This window comes from Hyperolius riggenbachi, chromosome 1, assembly GCF_040937935.1.
Source record: "Hyperolius riggenbachi isolate aHypRig1 chromosome 1, aHypRig1.pri, whole genome shotgun sequence".
In the NCBI taxonomy this organism is placed as follows: domain Eukaryota; kingdom Metazoa; phylum Chordata; class Amphibia; order Anura; family Hyperoliidae; genus Hyperolius; species Hyperolius riggenbachi.
Genome location: NC_090646.1, coordinates 54,816,835 through 54,844,176, shown reverse-complemented (window position 1 = coordinate 54,844,176; position 27,342 = coordinate 54,816,835). Strand labels below are relative to the sequence as shown.

The 27,342-nt window shown below is 45.6% G+C and overlaps 1 protein-coding gene across 1 annotated transcript in view; it reads left to right on the top strand.

Annotated features, from left to right (window-relative positions):
• Nucleotides 1-27,342, top strand: part of NAGK (N-acetylglucosamine kinase) — a 44,503-nt gene that overhangs the window by 6,180 nt on the left and 10,981 nt on the right. The window contains exons 4-9 of the mRNA XM_068274412.1: nucleotides 1,568-1,709; nucleotides 11,206-11,316; nucleotides 19,298-19,410; nucleotides 20,822-20,909; nucleotides 23,840-23,937; nucleotides 26,442-26,520. Of these exons, the coding sequence (XP_068130513.1) occupies nucleotides 1,568-1,709; nucleotides 11,206-11,316; nucleotides 19,298-19,410; nucleotides 20,822-20,909; nucleotides 23,840-23,937; nucleotides 26,442-26,520 (631 nt within the window). The remainder of the gene's footprint in view (nucleotides 1-1,567; nucleotides 1,710-11,205; nucleotides 11,317-19,297; nucleotides 19,411-20,821; nucleotides 20,910-23,839; nucleotides 23,938-26,441; nucleotides 26,521-27,342) is intronic.

Sequence of the window (27,342 nt, the reverse complement as noted above, 5' to 3'; positions counted from 1 at the left end):
AGCACGGGCACAGAGAGACACCAAGGGGGCAAGAGAGAGACCCAGAGGAGGCATAAAGAGGCAAAGTGGGCACAAAGGCCTCGATTCATAAAAGTGCTGTCGGGAAGGTAACGTCGAGCGGGGAAACACCGCTGTCGGTATTTCCGCCTTCAGGGTGGTAATTCATAAAAATTTTGCTAGTTGTGACAGGCGTGCGGAGATATTCCGCTGTAGGCAGGCGTTAGGCTGTCGGGAGACATGCGGAAACAGGAGAAGCAGACGGAATCCCTCCGTGCGGTGTTCTCTCTTCAGCTGCTTGGGAGGTCTGTCCCATTCAGTGCACTGTATTCCGCACGCTTCTCGCCACATCAGAGGTAGCGGTAATACCCGTCCGCATACCGCTACCTCTAATCTTTATGACTTGACATTTGTTACTTTTGCTATGATAATCACCGCGCAAGGCGGTGATTTATCACTCAGCTCGCGAATGTCGGCTTTTCATGCGGAAAAAGCCTTTATGAATACAGATTTTGCTGTGTGGTCGGTAAAGTGAGCAGTTTTCAGCATTTCCGAATGCGGGAATGCTTTATGAATCGAGGCCATAGAGACAGGGGGACAAAAGGGGGAACAAGCAGGCAAATGGGGGGGAACAAAGCTTGATTTGAAGGAAATCGTGAATCGAAATCGCAATTTCATACAGCAATCGCTCAATTCAACTTTTTCCTAAAATCGTTCAGGCCTAATGGTGGGTACACATCATGCAATTTTCACTTCGGATTCGATTCAAGCGAGTGATCAGATCCAGAAGAAAGCAAGTACACACATTTTATAGTATTTTCTAACATTTTTTTTTTCAATTTTTTAAAAATTCGGATAAGATTTTTGAAAGGTGCGTCTTGGTGGAGATGGCCGAAACCTCTGGCCTGATGTCATAGGAAAGCATTGGTCCCTGTTACGTGTCTGTTGATCTGTCAACTGAGGACGACATAGAGCAGGGGTGTCAAACTCAAGTACAAAGTGGGCCGAAATTGAACACTGGGACCATGTCGCGGGCCAATCTCAATGTCTGTTGGCCACCTTGTAAAATCCCCTGGTGTCTAATGGCCCCCCTCAACCCCTCTACAGTTCTCTGGTGTCTAGTGGCCCTCCCATACAGTTCCCTGGTGTCTTGTGGCCCCCAACCTCCCCATATGGCTTCCCTGGTGTTTTAGGGCTTCACCTCCAATATAGCTTCCCTGGAAGTCTAGAGTGGGCCAAACCTAATGCAAAGTGGGGAAACCACTTGAGGGCCAGATTTGATGGCTCTGAGGGCCAGATATGGCCCACAGGCCGGAGTTTAACATGTATGACAGAGCGTATGTCAGAACCAACCCTCATGGAAAATGATTTGCAATGAGTCCAGATTTTCTAGCCCATCTTGTCACTTGTCCTCTCCAGCGTGCTTCCTCTGGCAGTATCTGCCTATAACCGTTAGTTCAATAGGAACAAAGCTCACGCAGGCAGGAAATGCACCGTACACTTCAGACTGTCCATAGTTTTTCTACCATAAACATTTATAAGAAGTTGTGTGTCTCCTGATTCCTTGCAGGGTATGGCTATGAGCGGCGGGGAGCAGAAAGAGGCCATTAATAAACTCATGGAAGAGATGCACCAGCGTTACCCCCAACTCAGCGAGCATTACTACATGTGCAATGACACTATCGGAGCCATGGCAACTGCCACAAAGCTGGGTATGTCTACTATGCACATCATTACCTCTACAGACTAAATATAATCTAGGTCAGGGGTCCACACATTTTCGGTCAAGGGCCGGGTCAACGTACTTCAGACTGCTGGGGGACCGGAACATACATAAAATGATGTTGAAAAACATTACATTAAATCTAGGTATTAAAGTGAACCAGAGACGAAGCACCCTCATGTATTTTGCCATATATATCAGTGGGAACATTAGAGAAAACACCTCCCCTGCTCTCTGTTTCATTCTTCACTGCTCAGCCTGCTTCTCATCAGCCCTGATAAAATCCTCGACTGTGCATTCAGTCTGCTTTGCTCAGGAATCATTATAGCTGTGTCTGTCTTTTCAAGCCTAAGCCTGCCCCCTTCTGGCTCTGCTATAATGACTCCTGAGCAAAGCCAGACTGAATGCTCAGTGGGGGATTTTATCAGGGCTGATAACAAGCAGGCTGTGCAGTGAAGGATAAAACAGAGAGCACAGTAGGTGGTTAATGTCATGTTCCCATTGATATACAGGATCTTCTCAAAAAATTAGCATACTGTGATAAAGTTCATTATTTTCTGTAATGTACTGATAACCATTAGACTTCCATATATTTTAGATTCATTACACACAACTGAAGTAGTTCAAGCCTTTTAATTGTTTTAATATTGATGATTTTGGCATACAGCTCATGAAAACCCCAAATGCCTATCTAAAAAAATTAGCATATTTCATCCGACCAATAAAAGAAAAGTGTTTTTAAAACAAAAAAAGTCAACCTTCAAATAATTATGTTCAGTTATGCACTCAATACTTGGTCAGGAATCCTTTTGCAGAAATGACTTCTTCAATGCGGCGTGGCATGGAGGCAATCAGCCTGTGGCACTGCTCAGGTGTTATGGAGGCCCAGGATGCTTCGATAGCGGCCTTAAGCTCATCCAGAGTGTTGGGTCTTGCGTCTCTCAACCTCCTCTTCACAATATCCCACAGATTATCTATGGGGTTCAGGTCAGGAGAGTTGGCAGGCCAATTGAGCACAGTAATACCATGATCAGTAAACCATTTACCAGTGGTTTTGGCACTGTGAGCAGGTGCCAGGTCATGCTGAAAAATGAAATCTTCATCTCTATAAAGCTTTTCAGCAGATGGAAGCATGAAATGCTCCAAAATCTCCTGATAGCTAGCTGCATTGACCCCGCCCTTGATAAAACACAGTGGACCAACACCAGCAGCTGACATGGCACCCCAGACCATCACTGACTGTGGGTACTTGACACTGGACTGCAGGCATTTTGGCATTTCCCTCTCCCCAGTCTTCCTCCAGACTCTGGCACCTTGATTTCCGAATGACATGTAAAAGTTGCTTTCATCCGAAAAAAGTACTTTGGACCACTGAGCAACAGTCCAGTGCTGCTTCTTTGTGGCCCAGGTCAGGCGCTTCTGCTGCTGTTTCTGGTTCAAAAGTGGGTTCATGCTTCCATCTGCTGAAAATCTTTATGGAGATGAAGATTTCATTTTTCCCAGGGTCGTCTCCAGGACAGCACCCATATGAGATAAATTCCCTCCAGATACTATTGGACAGGAGAAGGTTAAAAATTAGCATACCCTGCAGCAGCATACATATATATATATCCCCAACTCGAACTCACATTCAGTTTAATTCCTGTCCACGGAAGGAGGAGGATCGATCAGGAGAGTCCATGTCAGTTGGCAGGCTCTGAGCGGCTGTTCCCCCCGTGTACACACCAGCCAGTCGGGATTGATGTGGGGAGAGGACGCCGGCTCCGGAATTACAGACCTCAGGAAGACGCTGAGACTTATGGATTCTGTGCGTGCAGTGCGCGCGCAGTGGTCGGCGTTGCAGAGGTCGGATTGGCTCATCCGGGTCAGGTGACCGGGAGGAAGTCTGGGCACGCCCCTCTAGGAAGCAGAGCGGAAGCTGGACTGGCGTGGGGGCGGCATGCAGCGGTAAGCGGCAGGATGCTGAGCGCCGTCCAGAAATTAACCCTTTCATTGCTGGCGGCTAAGTAAGTCCAGGCTAAAGGGTCAGGAGGGAACTTATGTGCATGGTTGTGATTGCGGGGGGAAGCCCTTATGGGTGGAACCAGGCAGACATTTAAAGCAACTCAGTCTGTTCTTCCCATTATACTCAATTACTATGGAAGGATCAGACGTATCTCCGCAGGGATCTGCTGAGCAGAGCTCCAGTGCTGGTTTGGTATGTAATCCCACAGTGTGGGCTTTATTGCTTCTGGTCTCTGATATTATAGATAGTAAGTTAGTCCTTTCTTTTTCTTGCTTGTAGCCCAGACTGGATAAGGCTGACAAGCCGGTTAAAGTAAAGGAAACAAGAGCTGAATCAAGCCATTCTTCAGCGCAATTGCCAAAAGCTGAGCAAAAGCGTAAAGAAAAGAAATGTGCTTTGTGTGCAGCAAAGATTTCAACTGCATCAGGAAAGAGTTTATGCAATTCCTGCACTCAGAAAGTGGTTAAAGAGGAAACCCCAAATATGTTTAAAGATGTTATGGGATGGATGAAGTCAGAGATAAAGGCTACCTTCCAATCCTATAAGGAGTCTGCCCCGTCTACCTCTTCAGCAGTACCTGAATCATTACCTAATGTGATTCCTTCCTCTCCCAAAACATTAATGTCTGTTGGTGAATCTCAGCAGGGGCAAAAGAGGAAGTGGAATTCAGACTCAGAGCATTCAGAGGGTGAAATTTCATCACTGAAGGAAATGAGTGCTAAACCACAGGAATCAAGAAGGGATAGAGATTTGCTTTTTCTATGGATAATATGGATCAATTGTTAAGTGCAATGTTTGCTACTATGGATATTAAGGAAGAGGAAAAGGATCTTTCCACGTTAGACAGGATGTATAAAAGTCTGATAGATAATCAAAAAAGTTTTATCCCGGTTCATTCTACCTTAAAAGAATTAATTGATAAGGAATGGCAAAACCCAGGAAAGAGAGCTTTTTGGCCTAAGTCTATGAATAGGAAATACCCCTTTAAACCAGAGGACTTTGGGGTACTGAAGGATCCCCTAGATAAAAGGGTTGATAATCTATTAAGGAGAAATTGGGAAACAACTACTCTGATTTTCAAAACCCGCAGTGGCTAGTACGGCCTTTTCAAGGTCGTTTAAAAATATGGTTACAACAATTAGAGATGCATATCGCAGAGGGTTCGCCTAGAGATGTTATACTCAAATCTTTTCCTAATCTGTTCCATGTAGTAGATTATCTTACAGATGCAGCAGATGAGACTGTGAGACTAACTGCAAGAGCTTCTGCTTTATCCAATTCAGCAAGAAGAGGAATATGGGTGAGACCCTGGGAAGGTGATGTTTCCTCCAAGATAAAACTGTGTGGGTTTCCATGTGAAGGTAATTTGTTATTTGGTTAGAGAGATCAGCAGACTTTAAGATGAACTTTCCAAATAAAAAGAAAACTTTCAGGTTTAGACATTCCTTTCGAGGTTCAAGAAAGCAGGTGTCAGAGACTAGGCCAGGGCTTAGAATAAACTGGAGAGCACAAAAGGATCAGAAAGGAAAATCCTCATTTACCTTCTCTCCAGCCAATGTGCCTAAAAAAAAAACAAAACAAAAAAAAAAAAAAAAAACAATGACACCAGGATTCCAGTAGGGGGCAGACTGGCTCACTTCATAGAGAACTGGTATACGTTGACCAACAATTTTTGGATAAGAACAATTATTCTAGAGGGTTACAGACTGGAATTTGTGGAGAGACCAAGCACAAGATTTCTGGTAACCCCTGCAGTGCAGTGTCAGATCTTTGGGAAAAGCAGGTAATAAGAGAAGTTCCAGGATGTCAAAGAGGACAGGGCTTTTACTCCCCAGTGTTCCTGGTTAAAAAGCCGCAAGGGAACTTCAGACTGATTCTCAATCTAAAGACTTTGAACAAATTCATTCGTTACAGAAAATTCTAAATGGACAACATTCGGTCTGTGCTAGGCTTACTTCAAGACGGAGCTTACATGGCGTCTCTAGATCTACAAGACGCTTATCTTCATGTTCCAATACATCCGGAGTCGCAAGCATTCATGAGGTTTGCAATACATCAAGCAGGCGAGGTAAGACACTATCAATTTACAGCTCTTCCATTTGGCCTCTCTTCAGCCCCTTGGCTGTTTACGAAAGTAATGACTGAAATTCTTGCCTTTTTTTTTTTTAAGACTTAAGGAGATTCAAGTCATAGCATATCTAGACGATTTGTTTTTATGGGGAGACTCGGCTATGTCAGTATCCACCCAGATTCAGACCTCAGTGATGGTTCTTGAATCTGTGGGGTGGTTAATCAATTGGGGAAAAAATCATCCCTTACTCCATCTCAGATTATGATTTTCCTGGGTTTCAGATAGATACTGTTAATCAAAGAGTTTATCTCCCTGCACAAAAGAGAGAACTTTTATTAATGAATGTTGTTTCTTTTCAGGATTCAACTACCATCACTCTAAGAAAAACCATGTCTCTGCTCGGTCTTATGACATCCTCATTCCCGGCGGTCCTATGGGGCCAGATGCATTCAAGACAACTTCAACTATGGATTTTACAATCTTGGAACAGGAAACAGAATGCATTAGACAAGAGGGTACTAATACCGCACTATGTCAAGAGGTCACTTCATTGGTGGTTGGAGCCATCTCACCTAAGGGAGGGCTGACTATGGGACTTGCCATACCAAAGGATGATAACCACAGACGCCAGCTCCTGGGAGCAGGATCCTTCAGTGGGCAGAGATGAATCTAGCGTCATTGATGGCAGTACACCTAAAGGGAACCTTAAATGTCGTTGCAGATTACCTCAGCCGGTCACAACTGAGTCAAGACGATTGGATACTAAACGAGGAGGTCTTCCAGAGTCTGACACGCAAATGGGGGACTCCGACAATAGACTTATTTACGACCAGGAAGAATACAAAATGTCACAAATTTTGTTCCCTCTGTCCCACCGACAATCCGATCGCAGTGGATGCATTTGCCCTGAGCTGGAGGGATCATCTGATTTATGCTTTTCCGCTGTTCAGGTTGATTCCAAAAATCCTCAACAAGATTTACAGGGAGAAAGCATCAGGCATACTAATAATACCTTTCTGGCCAAAAAGAGCTTGGTTTTCTCTGTTAGGGAAGTTATCAGTACAGGAACCAGTAAGGTTACCCCTACGTCAGGATTTGTTACATCAGGGTCCAATAATGCATCCGCAACTGGAGATGTTGCATCTGTCAGCCTGGAGGATGAATTAAAGCTTTTAAGGAGGAAAGGTTTTTCCGGGAAATTATCCAATACTCTACTACAAAGTAGGAAGATGGTCACTAGAAAGATCTACTTGAAAGCATGGAGAACCTATCTTCATTGGTGCGATGAAAACAAGATGGATTCAAAACAGGAATATACTCCATTAGAGTTTTTACAGGCAGGACTGGGAAAAGGACTCAGTATCAGTACATTAAAGGTGCAGACAGCGGCCTTAAGTGTCTTCTACAAAGGAGATTGGCAGAAAATGAATTTTTTGTTAGATTTTTTAGAGCCATGTCTAGAATAAAGCCCGTATTTAAAGCACATGTGCCTCCTTGGGACCTGAACTTAGTACTTCAGGCTCTCATGAACCCACCTTTTGAGCCTATACAGGAGATTGCTGAAAAGTTGTTAACCCTAAAAACTGCTTTTTTACTTGCAATTGCAACAGCTAGGAGAGTGGGAGAGATCCAAGTTTTTTCTATAGCAGAACCATACTGTATTATATCAGAAGATAAGATCACACTGGAATTAGATTCTGCTTTCTTACCTAAGGTTTGTACAGGTTTTCATAGGTCGCAGGAAATTTTCCTCCCTTCTTTCTGTCAGGACCCTTCTAATGAGAAGGAGAAACATTTTCATTGTCTTGATGTCAGGAGATGTGTAATTCAGTACCTGGAAACAACGAAATCATGGAGAAAGACACAACCAATGCTGGTATAATTTTCTGGTATTAATAGGGGAAAGCAAGCGTCCAGGGCATCCATCGCCAGATGGATAAAGCAGTCAATTACTATGGCCTATCAGCTTCAGGGAAAGGAAGTACCACAGTTAATCAGGGCACTTTCTACACGTGCTGTGTCTACCTCCTGGGCAGAGAAAGCAGGAGTTTCTGTAGAACAGATCTGTAGGGCCGCAACATGGTCAAATAAGAATACATTCGTAAAACATTATAAACTGAACTTTGACTCCAGTAGAGATTTAATCTTCGAAAGAAGAGTCTTGCAGGCAGCTGTCCCACCCTAGGATATATGTGTTACATATGTGTAATCTTGGTAGTCTCATATGGGTGCTGTCCTGGAGACGACCCTGGGAAAGACACATGTTACTTACCGGTAACGTCTTTTCCGGGAGTCGGAAGGACAGCACCCGGACTACCCACCCTGATTGGTATATGTACATATATATTAAAATAAAATTTGAGTTTTTGAGCATTAATTTGTGTTCATCTTTATTGTTACTGAATGTGAGTTCGAGTTGGGGATATATATATATGTATGCTGCTGCAGGGTATGCTAATTTTTAACCTTCTCCTGTCCAATAGTATCTGGAGGGAATTTATCTCATATGGGTGCTGTCCTTCCGACTCCCGGAAAAGACGTTACCGGTAAGTAACATGTGTCTTTCAGCACGACCTGGCTTCTGCTCACAGTGCCAAAACCACTGGTAAATGGTTTACTGACCATGGTATTACTGTGCTCAATTGGCCTGCCAACTCTCCTGACCTGAACCCCATAGAGAATCTGTGGGATATTGTGAAGAGAAAGTTGAGAGACGCAAGACCCAACACTCTGGATGAGCTTAAGGCCGCTATCGAAGCATCCTGGGCCTCCATAACACCTGAGCAGTGCCACAGGCTGATTGCCTCCATGCCACGCCGCATTGAAGCAGTCATTTCTGCAAAAGGATTCCTGACCAAGTATTGAGTGCATAACTGAACATAATTATTTAAAGGTTGACTTTTTTTTGTTTTAAAAACACTTTTCTTTTATTGGTCGGATGAAATATGCTAATTTTTTGAGATAGGAATTTTGGGTTTTCATGAGCTGTATGCCAAAATCATCAATATTAAAACAATAAAAGGCTTGAACTACTTCAGTTGTGTGTAATGAATCTAAAATATATGAAAGTCTGTTTATCAGTACATTACAGAAAATAATGAACTTTATCACAGTATGCTAATTTTTTGAGAAGATCCTGTATATGGTAAAATACATGAGGGTGCTTCGTCTCTGGTTCACTTTAATATTGAGAACTCCCAGCAGCAGCCATTCAGTCATGCGGCGCCCGAAGAACGTCTTTGAGCACCGGACAGTGCAGAATACCCAGATGACGACCTGCCATCCAGTTGGACAGCAGTGTCACCTGATGCAGAATTGGATTGTAAGACAGCGAATGACTGCTCGCTGGCTTCTACAGTATGTGGATGGGTGATGCCAGCACTGCTATGTTATATGCGGGTAGCTGATCTGTAAAAGTGCCATGGGCCACATCTATAAGTTGCAAATATTGTGTTTGGGGCCAGTGAAATTGCCTCGATATTTACCTAATGGAGAGAAAAGGGTTTGGATCCCATAGAGCCTCCCCTGTCCTCTCTTGTACCCCTCGTTCCAGCCCCGTCACCCCTGTTTAATTTGCTGCCTCAGGCGTCTGCGTACTGCGCATGCAAGCGCGCTCCCTGACTTATGAACGCCCACTGACACTAACCACTGCGACGTTGGTGATTTCCTGTATTGTCCCCTGTGTGTCTGTCTCCCCCTGTGTCTTCGCCCCCCCCTTTCCCCCGCGTGTCTCCGCTCCCCCCCATATCTGCTGTACGCATAAGCACGTTTCCCGACTTATCAACTCCAGCTGATAAAGAACCACTGCGTTCCCATGTATTGTCCCTGTGTGTCTCTGCCTCCCCCTGTGCCATGGCTCATTCAGTTATCGCAGACCTTTCATCTCTGACACTGCTAAGTGCCATCTGCTGCTGTTGACATGATTATAGCTGACCCCAGGTGGGGGAGGGGGGGATTGGGGTGAGTGGGGGACAGAAGGGGACACAGGAGGACAATAATTGGGGGAGGACATCTACAAAACGCTCCTAAACTATGGACGCACCAGGTTTACTAGATATTTTTCCCCCTGGTTTTTGACCTCTAAACCTAGGAGCGTCTTATATTCCGGAACAATTAACCCTTCGCACACTCGCATGCAAATGTTTAAACAAATGCATTCACAGGTTCACTCATCCAGGCACCACTGTTATCCCTACAGCTAAATTAAAAGTCGGGGTTTTAGTTCACAGAATGCATTCTTATGCTTAGTCACCTATACTGCACAGAAGTACCCAGGTAAACATAGGTGTCCTAACTCTAGCCCTGTAACATGCATCGTGTAGACATGCAGTCACATTCATTGCATCAAACCTATCAATGGATTAGGAGCACACATCCTGACATCCTCTCCTGGGACAGATAGTGCATCTTACCAATCGCACAAGGGAGCTAACGCAATGTATCCATGCGCACCATGCACATACACCAGCATAAGCTGTGTGCATGCTGACAAACACATACAGGGGAGGAGGGTGTGCACTGAATTAGACCCTAGCCACAGGGGTCAGTAACAAGAACAAAATACATATATCCAGGCACATCGCCTCTAGTTAGGAGATTAAATAAGTTATTAAGGAAAGGGCGGTGCTGAAGGGGGTGTGGACAGAAAACAGCAAAAATCTATTAACCCTTCGCACTCTCGCATGCAAATGTTCAAACAAATGCATTCACAGATTCACTCATCCAGGTACCACTGTTATACCTACAGCTAAGTTAAAAAAGCCGGGGTCTTAGTTCACAGTTCTTAGGCCCTAATTTTCCAGACCGTTAAGCCCAGCGGAACAGAACAAGACAAAAAATGCTGCTGCATGGGGAAATGGAAAACGGAACGTTTCTTCACACTAGTGGTGAAGAAGTTCCTTTGGGGATGGGGGAAGGTGGGGACGCGAACATGAGTGGCGGGAGGGTGCAGCGGTCGGGCGGGGGTGGTGAGGGGGGGGGGGGGGGTAACCGGGCCTCTTATACATACCTAAAGGCCGGCACTAGAGGCTTCAGTCTTCTTCCGCACCACATGATGCGCTGTGTAATCACAGCGCAAGAAAAGGAAGCCTCTGCCGCTGCCATTAGGTATGTATGCTGGTAAATGGAGTGGAAACCGATCAGATCAGTTTTCACAATCTGTTTTCAATGTGCACAGAGCCATCCGGATCCGGGGAAGAGGAGACCTGATCCGTTTGGCTTATATTTTCTATTGTGAACCGGGCCTTACAGAAAACTGATACAAAACTGATGCTAACTGAATGGACAGGACTGGACAGGGCAATTTTTGGTGCAAACTTATTTGGCCGAATAAAGTTGATTGTGAGGCTAGGGTCATATGTCACATGTCTCATTGAAGGCTTGCAGATAACTCCGCTGTATCCCTTCCAGGAGGTGTGGTCTTAATCTCAGGGACTGGCTCCAACTGCAAACTAGTGAATCCTGATGGGACCATGACTGGCTGCGGTGGGTGGGGTCACCTCATGGGCGATGAAGGATCAGGTGAGCATTCTGGTTCAGTGCCAGTAACATTGCATGTAAGTATAATATTAAAGCAGAACTCTGTGTAAAACTGTTATTGCGTTTTTTGTACAGTAGAATATGGAATCGTTAAAACCCCATTGTAGTTTTCTTTCCGTCTTTCGGTTCTCTGAACCAACAGTGTTGGCATTAAAGTGAGTCTGAAGTGGATTGAAAAAACAAAACAAAAACGATACTCACCGGAGGCGGAGGCTCCAGGTCCTATAGAGCCTTTCTGTTCCTCTCCTGATCCCTGCATTCCCCCACAGGCTCCTCTGATAAAATCCCCCACTGCGGGAGGCTTCAGAAGCACGAGTGCTCTCAAATCCAGGCGCTCTGTACTGTGCCTGTGCGAACATTCTCTCTTGCGCACTCACGCATGCATAGTACAGAGCCGCCTGTCTTCAGGATTTGGAGCCAATGCTGGAACGAGGGCACCATGAAAGGAACGGGAAGGCTGTACAGGACCCAGAGCCATTTTTTTTATTTTGCTTCAGTCTCTCTATAAAGGACACCTTAAAGAAAACCTGTAAAAATAAAAAAAACAATAAAAAAAAAAAAAAACCCTCTGGGGGATACTTACCTTGGGAGGGGGAAGCCTCTGGATCCTAACGATGCTTCCTCCTGCGCAGTAGAGCGGATACTATTGCCGCCTTAGCCTGAACGAAGAGCTGCAACTGTACCTGCGCAGGATCGCGGTAGGTAAATATTGCTGCATAGGCGCAGAACTTGTCACGCTTTGTCCAGGAAATTTTGGGGGAGCCAGAGCTGGATTTCACCAAGCTACAAAGGGGAATTCCCCAGAGGGTTTTCTGGTGGCAATGCTCCTTAGTTCTCCCATTATGGGAAACAATCTTTAAAGGATACATTCAGGCTAAAACAAAAATCAAAATCCACTTGCCTGGGGCTTCCTCCAACCCCTGGCTGCCATCCTGACTCCTCGCCGCAGCTCCGGTGGCTCCCGATGTCCTTCGCTGCAGAAGCCAACCTTGCCAGATCAGCTTCCGGGTCGGGTTCTTGTGCGCTCCACGGCCCTGCATTCTCTCATCTCGCCCCACCCGGCAACTTTTTCATGCCACCCGGCTGGAAAAAAATTCTGGGGAGAACACTGTGGCTGCCAGGGGCTAGAGGAAGCCCCAGGTAAGTGGATTTTGATTTTTCTTTTAGCTTGGACCTCTCCTTTAAGAGTTATATAGACATGACACTGTCTCAAATCTCTAATTCTCTAGAAATTGTGATTCTCTCCTTGATCCCAGGGCCTTTGTCTAAAATAAAGAAGGGAATCCTACGTCACTGCCTTACTGCAGCACGCACCGTAGTGGCAGGACACTGGACATCTCCCAACATTCCCTTCTCTATAGGATGGGTTGAGTCTATGAATGAGTTGATGAGAATGGATGAACTCTCCACCACTGATGGTGACTCCATAGACGCCCAATGCAATCTGGTGTTGTTGGATTGGCTATAGAGACTCCCAAAAGTTCTTATCTCTATTAAACGGGTCTTCCGTGGGTAATACTGACCTTGTTCCTGTTTAACTCCATTAACAACCTGATATATTTCCTACCTTCTGCATATTTTCTGATCTAGTACATGTTATTTACCAATCTCAACATGCTTGTTTATTCTTGTTGACGCAACATAATGGTGACATCTGCCTCACCCTTCCCTCTCTCCCACTCCCCCCTCCTTTTTCCCTTCTTTCCCTTCCCTTCTCTTCTCTCCCTCCCACCTTTTATTCCCCCCCCCCCTCTCTCCCTACCCTTTTTCCCCCTCAGCATCCTGGTAATTGGCAATTTATTACACTTTTCACCATTAGATGATTGTTCATATTGTTTGGCCCGACATGTTCATGGCCCGCATTTCCATTTCGCTACTTTTTGTAAATTGTTTTCTCTTGAGTCACTTATTGGACATTGGTTTTATTATATTGTGGATATTAGTCCTTATGTTACTGCTCATGTCTAACATACTTGATAATGCCAATGTTCTCTATGTTTAATATGTTGAAAATGTTTAATAAAAAACAAATTTAACAAAAAACCTGGATTAAATCAAGGGTAAGGACAGCGACAGCCCACTGTTTAAGGCATGAGGCCTTTTCTCAAGGTGCACAGCCATCATAGGTGTAGGTGCCAACAAGCAAGATGCATCACTTGCTGGTCTTAACACTGTGTAAGGCTTTACTGATCCACTGATCATATACTGTATATTCCTGCACATGTAAGGCTATTTTTCTGGCCTTCGCTGCTCACCATGTTTGTATAAACCACAGTTTTTTCCGGCATGTGTTCAGTGCATGCACATCCGCAATCCATCACTAGAGGGCACTGCTGAATCAGATATAATTCTTACACAATTTGAAAATATAGTAATCTTCTAAAGTTAACCTGAAGTGAGAGGGATAGGAAGGCTGCCATATTTATCTTTATAAACAAAACCAGTTGCATAGTATTGGCAAGAGAAGTGCACTCTACGTATCTCTCCAGTGGCTGCTGGAGAGATAAGCAAAGAGTGCACTTCTCTTACTGTATGTCAGTCTGGCTGAAGTGACGGAACACAGTATCGGAGCTGCGGGCAGCGGAGGACGGCAGTATGGGAGCGATCCGAGCAGATGAAGCTGAAGGAAGCCCCAGGTATGTATAAAACTTTTTCTTTTATTCAGTTTTGAGTCACTTTAAGTTCTGAACACACGTGCAACTACAGTCATCAGAAATAAACGACTAGTTGGCCAATAATTGTTAAAGCGATATTGTCACCATAAAAATCAAATTTCAAAAGCAACTGGTCTGAGTGTATTAAGTGATAAAGATGCTAATCCTGCATTAAAAACTTGCAAAACTTTTTCTGCTGGTATGGTTTGGAGTTAGGCTAGGTCCACACTAGACACAGATGCAGGACGGACACTGCAGTCCGGATCCGGGGAAGATTAGGGGAAGTACCACCGTACTGCAAACTGATGAAAGTGCACGAGTTTTGCATCAGTTTCCGTTGAGGTTTTTCCCTGACAGAAAACGTCTCTATCATTAGGAAGGAGTGGGAGGATTTTTTTGGCCAATCATAAAGCTCAGGCTATCCGTTTTCACATCCGTTTTTTGCCTGTGGAGCTGGAGATGCGTTTTCTCATTGCTTTCACTACCCCTGCGTGTATCCGTGGTCCTGATCCATTGCGTGAAAATGCAGCAGGTCCAGACCTTCCGTTCAGGTTTTGAAAACGGATCCCCGCAAACGCAGACGGATCCGTTTTTTACTTGGGTAAGGCTGGCTGCTATTTTAAACATTAGTATCCGGGACTCCGTTTTTATCAGGTTTGAAAAACGCAGCCACGGATACGTTTCCGGACCTAGTGTGGACGCAGCCTTATCACATACTTAAAGGGAAGGTTCAGGGAGGGTGGGTAAAAAATAAAAATCAAATTCCACTTACCTGGGGCTTCCTCCAGCCCGTGGCAGGCAGGAGGTGCCCTCGCCGCCGCTCCGCAGGCTCCCGGTGGTCTCCGGTGGCGCGCCCGACCTGGCCAGGCCGGCTGCCAGGTCGGGCTCTTCTGCGCTCCAAGGCCCGGAACTTCTGCGTCCCACGCCGGCGCTCTGACGTCATCGGACGTCCTCCGTGCTCTACTGCGCATGCGCAGTAGTTCTGCGCATGCGCAGTAGAGCCCGGAGGACGTCCGATGACGTCAGAGCGCCGGCGTGGGACGCAGAAGTTCCGGGCATTGGAGCGCAGAAGAGCCCGACCTGGCAGCCGGCCTGGCCAGGTCGGGCGCGCCACCGGAGACCACCGGGAGCCTGCGGAGCGGCGGCGAGGGCACCTCCTGCCTGCCACGGGCTGGAGGAAGCCCCAGGTAAGTGGAATTTGATTTTTATTTTTTGCCCACCCTCCCTGAACCTTCCCTTTAAGGAGCACTGGCCCTTTAGTAGTCAGTGCCAAACAGTTGCATGCTGGGGGTTCTTTTCATCCTACTAATATTATAAATGGTAAAGTTCGGATGTTTGGATGTGTGTTATTCGATCACGCAAAAATGGCTGAACGGATTTGAATGAAATTTGGCACATACAAAGTGCATTACCTGGAATAAAGTATAGGATACTTTTTATTCCCATAACCAAAAAGTGGGCAGAGACAAATACAAATTTCACTGGGAAAAAAAATCATTCTTACACTGTTAATGGTAGGGTTCCCAAACTTTGCACAGTTGGTCGCTGGGTGACTGGGATTAATATTCAGAAAGGTGGGTGGAGTCTATAAAAGCCAATCAAAAAACACCTATTGATTTTCAAGGGGAATATTTACATTGCTGCCATTCTTGCACTGTTAATGGCACAAGCCTCAAACCTGGTACAGATGATCATTGGGTGACTAGGGTTCAAATTCAGAAAAAGGGGGTGGAGCCACAAACAGCCAATCAGATTTGTTTCATTGCAATGCAAATTATTGACGCCAATCACCGCAAAGCTCACACACTTGGTAATTGAGTAATTGATTAATTGTGTGTTAGGGTTAGGAAAAGTGGGCGCAGCCAACACCAGCCAGATACATAACCGGGCAACAACCGGGTCATCAGTGGGCGGAGACGAAATACAAATTTCACTGGGAAAATGTAAACAGCAGCCAGTCTTACACTGTTAATGGTAGGGTTCTCAAACTTTGCACAGTTGAATGGGTGACTGGGATTAATATTCAGAAAATATTCACCTATTGATTTTTAAGGGGAATATGTCAATTTGTGTGTTAGGGTTAGGAAAAGTGGGCGCAGCCAACACCAGCCAAATACATAATCGGGCAATACCGGGTCATCAGTGGGCGGAGACAAATACACATTTCACTGATAAACTGTAAACCGCAGCAATTCTTACACTGTTAATGGTAGGGCTGTCGAACTTTGCATAATTGGTCACTGGGTGTCTGGGATTAATATTCAGAAAAGTGGGTGGAGCCTACAAAAGCCAATCAAAATTCACCTATTGATTTTTGAGGGGAATATGTAATTGCTGCCATTCTTGCACTGTTAATGGCACAAGCCTTAAACCTGGTACAGTTGGTCATTGGGTGACTGGGGTTCAAATTTAGAAAAAGGTGTGGAGCCACAAACAGCCAATCAGATTTGTTTCATTTTAATACAAATTATTGATGCCAGAGACTGCAAAGCTCACAAATTTGATCATTGAGTAATTGTGTGTTAGGGTTAGAAAAAGTTGGCGGAGCCAACACCAGCCAAATACATATCCGAGCAATGTCGGGACATCAGTGGGTGGAGAAAAATACAAATTTCATTGGGAAAATGTAAACTGCAGCCATTCTTAAGGCTCATACACACATCAGACCATAGTCTTTTGAAAATGAAAGATCACAGACCAATTTTACCCCCTTCCATGTAGTATGAGAGCCATACCTTCACAGTCTTTTCTATGGAGCGGAACTCCCCATCAGAAAAAAATCTTTGCAAGATGCTGCACACACAGATGCTGTACAGACACAAAAGATCAGTATCTGCAAAAGATCTGCTCCTGCCAACGATCCGTTCCTGCAAATTGCATATATAGTCTATGAGATCTGCAGATCATCATACACACCTTGTTTAACAGACATTCATCTGCAGATCTGAAAAACCATCCTGGTGGATCTGATCTGCAGATGAATGTCTGTTAAACAAGGTGTGTATGATGATCTGCAGATCTCATAGACTATGAATGCATTTTGCAGGAACGGATCTTTTGCAGGAACAGATCTTTTGCAGATACTGATCTTTTGAATATCTACAGCATCTGTGTGTGCAGAATCTTGCAAAGATTTCTGTCTGATGGGGAGTTCAGCTCCATAGACTAGACTATGTAGGTATGGCTCTCCTACTACATGGAAGCAGTAAAGTGTTGTACCGTGTTAGCCATGGAAGGGGGTAAAATTGGTCTGTGATCTTTCATTTTCAAAAGACTATGGTCTGATGTGTGTATGTGGCCTTACACTGTTAATGGTAGGGTTCTCAAACGTTGCACAGTTGGTCACTGGTTGCCTGGGATTAATATTCAGAAAAGTGAGTGGAGCCTATAAAAGCCAATCAAAATCCACAATGCCGGGCCACCAGCTAGTCTATAATATATTCCTCCTCTTCCCTTTATTTCCCTACCTAGCTGCTTATCAGAAACACCCTCTGAGTACTTGTGTTTACAAGCAAGGCTGAGGTGACTCAGTGATTGGATGTGTAAATAAAAAAACCAGTGCAGTTCCTAGTATACACCTCAGTGGGAGTGTCTGAAGACTCTGGGAGGAGGGCAGCTAATGAATACACAATGAGCAAGAGAAGGGAGGGGGGGAAACAAGAGTCAGGGAGGATATGATGTCAGCATTAGGTTGGCAAGATGGCCACTGCCTGCAATAGGATTCTCTGCTTTTCCTTTATAAAATTCACAGGAATCATTACGTGGATATCACAATACATCTGTTATGTAAGTAGAACTATCTACTTATATATGTGATTTTTATTCTCATTCTCAGTTCCAGGTCTTTATTTTCACGCTTCCAGTAACGATTTGATTGGGAGATTCTCGTTGTTCCGTCGCTGAATTTAAATGTGTGCTGACGTTGTTCGCTCATCGCTAACCGTCGGGATCGCTAGTTCTGATGACTGTGGTAGTGATGATCGTAATCAGCAAAATTACGATTTCACACATTTTCGCAATTATGCCTTTGCGTAATTACGATTTGCAAACAATTGATTTCCTATTCATTTGTAATTTCGCATAAAAATTCGCGTAATTTCGCAAACTTTCGCATAATTTTGTGCAGGCTTGGAGGTTAATAGTAAAACCCCCATACATGCTACTGACACCAAAATTGCTACCTATGTTAAAGGCAATAGTGGGTGCATGGGGAAAAAAAGAATTTTCCAAAAAGACCATATAGTTTTTGAGAAAATCGATTTAAAAAAAATGCAAAGAAAGATTGTTTTTAAACTTGGAAAAAATCATTTTTCTTTGCATTTTTAAAATCGATTTTCTCAAAAACTTCAATGTCTTTTTGAAAAATTATTTTTTTAACTTGTACTTAATATTCTCCCTAACATATGCAGCAATTCTGGTAGCAATAGCATGGCATGTGTGGGGGCATTTGCTATTAACTGCCAAAGTCTGCACAAAATTTCGCAAAATTACGCAAAATTATGAAATGCTACTATTACATACAAAATCAATTATAATTTTCCCTGAAATTTCGCATTTCGATGCAAAAATGCGAATTTCGATGTGAAATTTCACATGTGCGAAATTTCGGCCCATCACTGGACTGTGGTTGTATGTGCGCACGGAGCTTTAAGGTGGCCACTAATGATCCAATCTTTTTCATTCAATTTAACGGAATCTCTACAGCAGGGGTCTCAAACTCGCGGGCCATTTGCGGCCCTCGATACAATATTTTGTGGCCCTCACCGGCAAAAGCTTCCTTATAGTTCACTTCGGTGCTCCCAAGTAATCCGCCGCATCCCTGCCGCTAAACGAGGGCTGCAGAGCCCCCAAATCGCCCGGGGGGCAATCCGCCGCCATTTTCTGGAAGGGGCAGAGCTTTCAGCTTCAGCTCTGCCCCTCCTGACGTCAATCGCCGCACAGATCGCCGCCTCTCCCCGCCCCTCTCTGTGAAGGAAGAGTGAGAGGGGCGGGCAGAGGCGGCGATGCGCCGTGATTGTGAAATTCCTTATGCGGCCCAGCCTAATCCTGACTTTGCCTCCTGCGGCCCCCCAGGTAAATTGAGTTTGAGACCCCTGCTCTACAGTGTAAGGGTAAATTGAGTGAATCTTTTGAATGGATAATTTATGCCGCCCCTTATTTTACATAGAAAGGTTGGGATTGGATGAAAAACATTGAATCATTAGTGGCCACCATAAGGCACCAAAGGAGTTTCTGATCTTTGTAGTTATTACATTGTAACCTCTTTGTATTCTGTATGTAGGACTGGCTCTAATCCTGTCTTCCTGCAGCATACTGGATATCCCAGCGAGCCATGAAAACCGTGTTTGACGCTATTGACAACCTGGTGGTGCCGCCCTATGACATCACTTATGTGCAGGAAGCCATGTTTTCTCACTTCCAGGTACCTCATGGCTCAGGGATCTCCAGCCTTTCATGTAATAATGTGGACTGGTGCATTTTTTTATTATTTAGTATTTATATAGCACCAACATCTTCTGCAGCGCTGTACAGATTATATTGTCTTGTCACTTAACTGTTCCTCAGAGGACCTCACAATCTAATCCCTACCATAGTCATATGTCTATGTATCTATCGTGTAGTGTATGTATCGTAGTCTTGGGCCAATTTAGGGGGAAGCCAAATAACTTATCTGTATGTTTTGGGGTTTGTGAGGAAGCCGGAGTGCCCGGGGGAAACCTACGCAGACACAGAGAGTACATACAAACTTTGTGCAGATAGTGCCCTGGATGGGATTTGAACGGGGGACCCAGCGCTGCGAGGCAAGAGTGCCATGAGCCAGAGATCTGTGTAGAAATGTGCATCTGTGCAGCCAGCAGAGAGGGAGTGGCTTCCTCTGCACGGAGCCATCGCCTGACCACGCCCACCTCCTCCCTCTGCTACCTCCTGTGGCTGGTACCTCTTCCCGGATCGTCCCTGACTACCTTTGTGGGATATGATTGGATGGGGAACAGTTTGGCGACAGCAGAGACTTCTGTTTTGACATTCATATTGCAGACCCAGGCAGCCAAAAAGCCTGAGCTAGGGCTTCAGCCACAAGGGTGTTTTGTTTACCTCTGGTTGGGAAAGGGAAACTGATTCCACATTAACCTTTTGGGGACCAAGTACGTTGAATCAACGTCCAGCAGGTGGTGCTACCGTTCTGACTGGACGTTGATACAACGTCCGCGCTAACGAACCGTCCCGACGCGATCGTGCGCACCGGAGAGGGGAGATTAAGCTGTCCTATGACAGCTGGCATCTCCCCTCTGTGATCAGCAGCCATTGTGTATGGCTGCTGATCACGTGATCACTACAATCGCCGTCGGATCATAGTGATCAATTTGACAGCTGCGGCGGCAGGGGGGAAAAGAAGAGGATCCACTCACCTCCCTGCCGTTCCCGCGACGATCGGCGCCCCCCTCTGCTCTGGCCGGCATCTCTGCTCCTTCTGACGTCAGCACCGGGTCCCGGCTTGATGACTTCATCAAGCCGCGACCCGGAACTGAGCGGCAGTAGTAGCTGAGATGCCGGCCCAGAAGTGGAGGGATCTGCTGCGGCCCATCGCTCGAGCCTGGAAGGTGAGTGATTGCTGCTGACAAGGGGGGAGACAGCCCAGCCAGACACTGCAGGGATCCGGCTGCCTGACCCCCCCCCCCCCCCCTGCAAAAATGCTTGGTCCTGAAGGGGGGTTAGGCGGCCGGTCCCGAAAGGGTTAAATAAGGAAGCAAACAAGCTATAGATGTGCTGTAATATACCTCCCTGACTGGGGCAGCTGACACAGGGTAACTGACCAGCCATATTTGTTGTTACAGGTGTCCAATCGGATGGGCATCCTCACGCATCTGTACCGGACGTTTGAGAAGTCCAGAATAGCCGGATTCTGTATGAAACTAGCTGAAGGTATAATGATCAACCCTTCTCCATATTTTAACATTATTTTATTTTCTTTATTTATCCTTAAAGAGACACTGTAAAAAGAAAACCGTCCTCTGGGGGGTACTCACCTCGGGAGGGGGAAGCCTCCGGATCCTAATGAGGCTTCCCCTGTCCTCCTCTGTCCCTTGGGGGTCTCACAGCGGCCCGACAGACCCGACAAGCCTGTTCATTATTTACCTTTCCTGGCTCCAGCGGGGGCGCTGTTGCGGCTCTTCTGACGGAGATAGGTGGAAATAACCAATCTCTGTCAGGTCCACTCTACTGCATAGGCACAGGAGACTTGCGGCTATTTCCGCCTATCTCCGTGGGAAGAGCAGATACTGCGCCTGCGCTGGAGCCACAGAAGTAAATATTTACATCGCCTCCGCTCCGGGAGGATTTTCGCCGCCACCGTGGAACCGAGGAGGATGGGGGAAGCCTCAATAGGATCCGGAGGCTTCCCCCACCCGAGGTGAGTACCCCCCCAGGGGAGATTTTTTTTTTGTTAAAGATTTTCTTTAAAGATCATTTTTAAAAAAGCCCCTTTGGGGTAGTACTTACTGTGGTAGGGGGAATCCTCTGGATCCTAAAGAGGCTTCCCCCTTCCTCCTCAATAGAGGGGATCCAGCGCTGGGACTCCCTGAGGATCTCCTTGTCGCCTGACTGTTGATGTGCGCAGATGTGCAGTAGTGGCTCTCTGCTCAGGTGGAAATAGCTGAGCCTATCGTGTCTGCTCTACTGCGCAGGTGCAAGATAAGTACACCCTAGGGCATTGATGGCTAACCTTGGCACTCCAGCTGTGGTGGAACTACAAGTCCCATGAGGCATTGCAGTACTCTGACAGCTCTAAGCATAACTCTGGGAGGCAGAGGCATGATGGGATTGGTAGTTTTGTCACAGCTGGAGTGCCAAGGTTAGCCATCACTGCCCTAGGGGCTCTTATTTTTTTTAATACAGATTCTCTTTAAGAGAACCTGAAATGGGGAAAAAAAGGTCAAAGCTAGATGCCTACCTCAGTAGGAAATCCTCTGCATAGTCCAGGCTTCTCCCATCCTCCTCGACAATGTCCAGCGCTGGAACCCTCGAAGCATATCCAAGAAGATATACTCTTGTTGCCATGTTCCTGTTTCTATATGTACATGGCTGTACTGCGCATACGCAAATCCAGTCTGCTCCTGCCCAGTAGGCCGCTTGTGCTTTCCTCTGTGCATGAGCAGCTTCATGCTGGAAGCAGACTGTATTTGTGCTTGCAGTGTGGCTTTGCCCTACTGGGCATGTGCGGATTACAATTGTGCACGCCCAGTAAAAGGTTGCAGCTAAAGGCTTACCACTACTTGGGTAAGTATCTAACTTTATATTATTTTTTTCTCTGCAAAAAGAATGTCAGTGGCTGGTTCTTCAAAGCGTAAGGGGAACCCGTGGTGAGAGCGATATGGAGGCTGACATGTTTATTTCCTATTAAACAATGCACATTGCCTGGCTGTCCTGCTGATCCTCTGCCTCTAATACGTTCAGCCATACACCCTGTATTTATTGTCCTGCACTGTGTAATATGTTAGCGCTTTATAAATAAAATGAATAACAATAACAAGCATGCAGTTCAGATGTTTCTGACTCAAGTCTGAATAAATTAGCTGAATGCTTGTTTCAGGGTTGTGACTCACACTACTGACTAGAGAGATCAGCAGGACTGCCAGGCAACTAGGTAACAACCCTAGGTAAGAGGTATACGGAGGCTGCCATAGTTAGTCCCTTTTAAAGGGGAACTGAAGTAAGAGGTATACGGAGGCTGCCATATTTATTTCCTTTTAATCAATGCCAGTTGCCTGACAGCCCTGCTGATCCTCTGCCTCTAATACTATTAGCCATAGCCCCTGAACAAGCATGCAGCAGATCAGGTGTTTCAGACTTTAAAATCAGATCTGACAAGACTAGCTGCATGCTTGTTTCTGGTGTTATTTAGATACTACTGCAGAGAAATAGACCAGCAGGGCTCCCAGGCAACTGTTAGAACATGTGCTGTTAGTTAGGCTGCTGTTACAAGCTGCTGTAACATGAGCCTGTAACTTCTCACTGTGAAAGCAGACTTAGGGCGGGATAGGGAAATGAAGGGCAGGACCAAGGGAGTGCAGTGGGGAGAAGAAGCAGCCCCAGAATGCTTTGCCGTATCTGTTATGCGTCCTGCCGGCCTCCTTACGAGCTTGGGAATACAGAGCCTTGCTGTTCAGCAAACATCAAAGTAATGGTGGCCATACACGGTACAATAAAAACGTTCGATTTTCCCGTTTATTCGATCTAAATGATCGAATTGAATGAAAGTTGAAAATATTTTTTTTTGGATCAAGAAATTCGAACGATTATCCCGTTTTTTTTGGGGAAAAATGATCGGACATGCTGGAAAAATCTTTATATTCGATCTAATGGAATAATCGAACTAAATTATCTAATTGAAAAATTGTACCATGTATGGCCACCTTTAGAGAGATTTTTAATTTCAGTATTGCCTTTTTGGCTTCCTTCTAAACTGTTTAAAACAGGAGAATAGAGGTTTAAATTAGCTTTTGCAGCCTGACAGTTACTCTTTAAGGTTCCTGTAAAAAAAAAATAGGGCTCTGGTCTTCAAGGGGCCAGAGCCATGTGGTCCCAAAGGGGTTGAAGATGTGGACATGTGGCTGTGATAGTTAGGATACCTGGTATGATTGTCCACAGTTATTGCTACTCGCAAAGGAATACTGGCACTAATAAGCCTATTAACATTCCGTAAAATGTCGTATTTATGAATGAGCTCTGCCAATGTGATTTTGTTTATCTGTAGAATAAAACCCTAAAATGATCACATTTTTAATATAAAGTCCAGCCAGTGTCCCCCTGCACAGTGCCATTACCCCTCTATAACGCCGCTTGTTGTATTCTAGGTGCAGATAAGGGGGACGCTCTGTGCCGTTCCCTGTTCCAGAGTGCCGGCGAGATCCTCGCTCGCCATGTGGTCGCCGTCCTGCCCAAAGTTGACAAGGTAACTAGATAAAGTGTGCCGGAGTTTGCGGAAGTTGAAATAACTGCTGGCTGGTTTTATCCGCTTTTATTCCTCAAACCAAAAGCAGCAAGTTCAGCTGTGACTCCGCCCCTTCTCACAATCTGTTCAATATCCCAGAAAGCCCCACACTAGTCTGACTTCACAGCACCCCCAGGATCCCTCCCCAAAATGTACTCCAGGATTATATAGATAGCCACGTCACCTGTGACTACATATATGAAGGAAGAGGTCAGTCTGTAGCAGCTATGATGTCCTCTCCGATGGTAGCAGAAAGGAGGGGTAATAGTGATATGTTAGGCCACATACACACATCAGACTATAGTCTTTGGAAAATGAAAGATCACAGCCCAATCTTACCACCCTTCATGTAGTATGAGAGACATACTCTACAGTCTATTCTATGGAGCTGAACTCCCCATCAGAAAAATCTTTGCAAGATGCTGCACACAAAGATGCTGTACAGACACAAAAGATCAGTATCTGCAAAAGATTTGTTCCTGCCAAAGATCCGTTCCTGCAAATTGCATTCATAGTCTATGAGATCTGCAGATCATCATACACACCTTGTTTAACAGACATTCATCTGCAGATCAGATCCACCAGGATGGATTTTCAGATCTGCAGATGATTGTCTGATCTGCAGATGAATGTCAGTTAAACAAGGTGTGTATGATGATCTGCAGATCTCATAGACTATCATTGCAATTTGCAGGAACGGATCTTTGGCAGGAACAGATCTTTTGCAGATACTGATCTTTTGTGTCTGTACAGCATCTGTGTGTGCAGAATCTTGCCAAGATTTCTATCTGATGGGGAGTTCGGCTCCATAGAATAGACTGTGAAGGTATGGCTCTCATACTACATGGAAGGGGGTAAGATTGGTCTGTGATCTTTCATTTTCCAAAGACTATGGTCTGATGTGTGCATGCACCTTTAGTCTTAGTTGGGGGGAATATGGTGTGAGCTGGTGAAGGGGGGGGGGGGGATGAGCAGTGGCGTAGCTAGAGATATTGGGGTCCTGTAGCAAAACTTTCATGGGGCCGTCAGATGTAGGCACTCTTGAGAAATGACACCTGCCCCTGCCCTACTGATAAGTTAATTGAGCAATTTACATTTTCATGCAATGTACACTGCATATAGTACATGAGTACTGAGACAAAGTAAGAGGGTGGAGGAATACGAGAAAGTTAAATAGTGAATACATCAAGTACCACCGGGGCCCCCTCTGCTCCAGGGCCCCATAGGAGCTGTTATTGCTACACCCCTGGGGATAAGTAAAAAAAAAAAGAAAAAAAAAAAGCAGCATAGTGTGGTTAACCTCTAAGGGCCCGTTTCCACTTGTTCGGTGGGAATCGCCGCGGTAAAAATTATAATAATTATTGCGGTTATATGCGAATTTTCATGCAAATTCGCATGGATGACGATGTATGCGAATTTAACCATGACAGTGCCTGTGTGCTTTTCCATTGATTCCATGCGAAATCGTATGAAAATTTGCATACCAATACCGCATGCGAATTCCCTATTCAATACATTGTATGCGATTCATGTATCGGTATGCAAATTCTGATGGCTCTGACATGCAGATTTTTTTCTGCACAGAAAAACGCAAAGGAATCCTGACAAGTGGAACCAGTCCCATCCACTTGTATTGGCTATGCGAATTTGCATGCAGCAAACGCATACGAATTCGCGATAGTGGAAACGGGCCCTAAGGGATGGTTCAGTCAGCCGACTGCTCATTTCGGCATGCTCCGCTGCTTTTCTGTTACCGAACGTGTTTTGAGCCCCTTGGGTGGTGCGGAACTGCAAGCGCTGCCAATGCTAGAAGCTGCATGCAGCATCTCGGAAAATTCAATCAACCTTGGCGATTGCGCGATCGACAGTACGCACATTGCGATGAACTCGTCCATTCATCACAGTGTGGTGTGCAGTCGATTCTGGCGGTTAATGACGAGAATCGGCCCTGAAATCTCCAACTTTTCTATCAAACCTTATAAAATGATCTTTGTATAATTCAAACCTGTATTCCACACACACAACACACCACACACACGCCTGTCAGTCATGTCACACGGCTCCTTAGCACTGCATGTTTGTTAGTGGAAGCTGCCTTTCTTTGCTTGCAGCTGGTACTGAGAGGGGAGTCCTTGTTACAAATGCCATGTACACAGATCCAGAATCCCTGGAGATGTGTAGGATCCCCCAACCCCCTCCCCCCCCCGTGGAGTGAAGGTGTACTGGGTTGAAACACTGTTTACTTCCTGCTTTGTGCAGACTTATGAACCACTGACACAGAGGAGGACTCTGGGTGGCTTTCACACCAAGTCACATACTGTTGGTATGGTTTTAGCAAATGTCCTAAAATAGTAGTAACCCTTGACTGAAGTATAAAATAATGGCAATCAGATAACCTAATAGATCACTTTTGTTTGTCTTTGTATTGATCCAACCTGTTTCGCTGATCATGCCTCCTTCTTCAGGTCTTGTTCCAGGGGGATCTGGGCCTTCCAGTGCTGGCTGAGGGCTCCGTGTGGAGGAGCTGGGAGCATCTGAAAGATGGTGAGATCCCATTCTGTGCCACAATGCCATTCCCATGAATACAATGCTGTTCTCTTACCTCAGGCATGCAAATTGGGCGATGTAAGCCAAAGCCCAACTGTCACACCGTTTTGCTTATCACCGTAAATCTGATTACTCAACGGACACCTGATGTGGAAGCTGCCATATTTATTTCCTTTTAACCAATACCAGTTGCTTGGCAGCCCTGCTGATCTCCTTGGCCTGCATCACACACCTGAAACAAGCATGGGGCTTCTTGCAGCCCCCTGGAGTTGTCCTGAGGTGGCACCATCCTTCCGAGACCACCCAGCGAACAGCAACGACCCCCTCGAAGCTAGCCTGTCATTTGGAGGCCACTGTAGCTTTGCGGGGGTCACCACTGCTCGATGGAGGGACTTGGAAGGACGGAGTGGGCACAGGACGACTGCAGGAGGCTGCAAGAAGCCCCAGGTAAGTAGAACCGTTTCTTTTTTTTTTTTTTCGCTTTAGCTTTCCTTAGAGGCAGAAGATCAGCAGGACAGCCAGGCAGGAGCGCAGGCGATTTGGGCACAGCCGGTGTCACCATAGGCTGTAATAGGAGTTATAGCTATAGCGGCACTCAGTGAGCGATTTGGGTGCGGTCAGAAGATGGAGCACAAATCACTACAAGAACACTAATTTGTCCGCCATAAATGCTTGGAAGCCAAATTACGTCCTTCCCCAACTATCCATGGTGGCCTGGAGGGGGAATAGTAATTGGGACTTGTGCAGGAGCAGGGTAAGCCGTTTATAGTCTTTCCCCTGCGCCGAAAACTTCCGGCAGCTACGTAATAGGTATGCAGC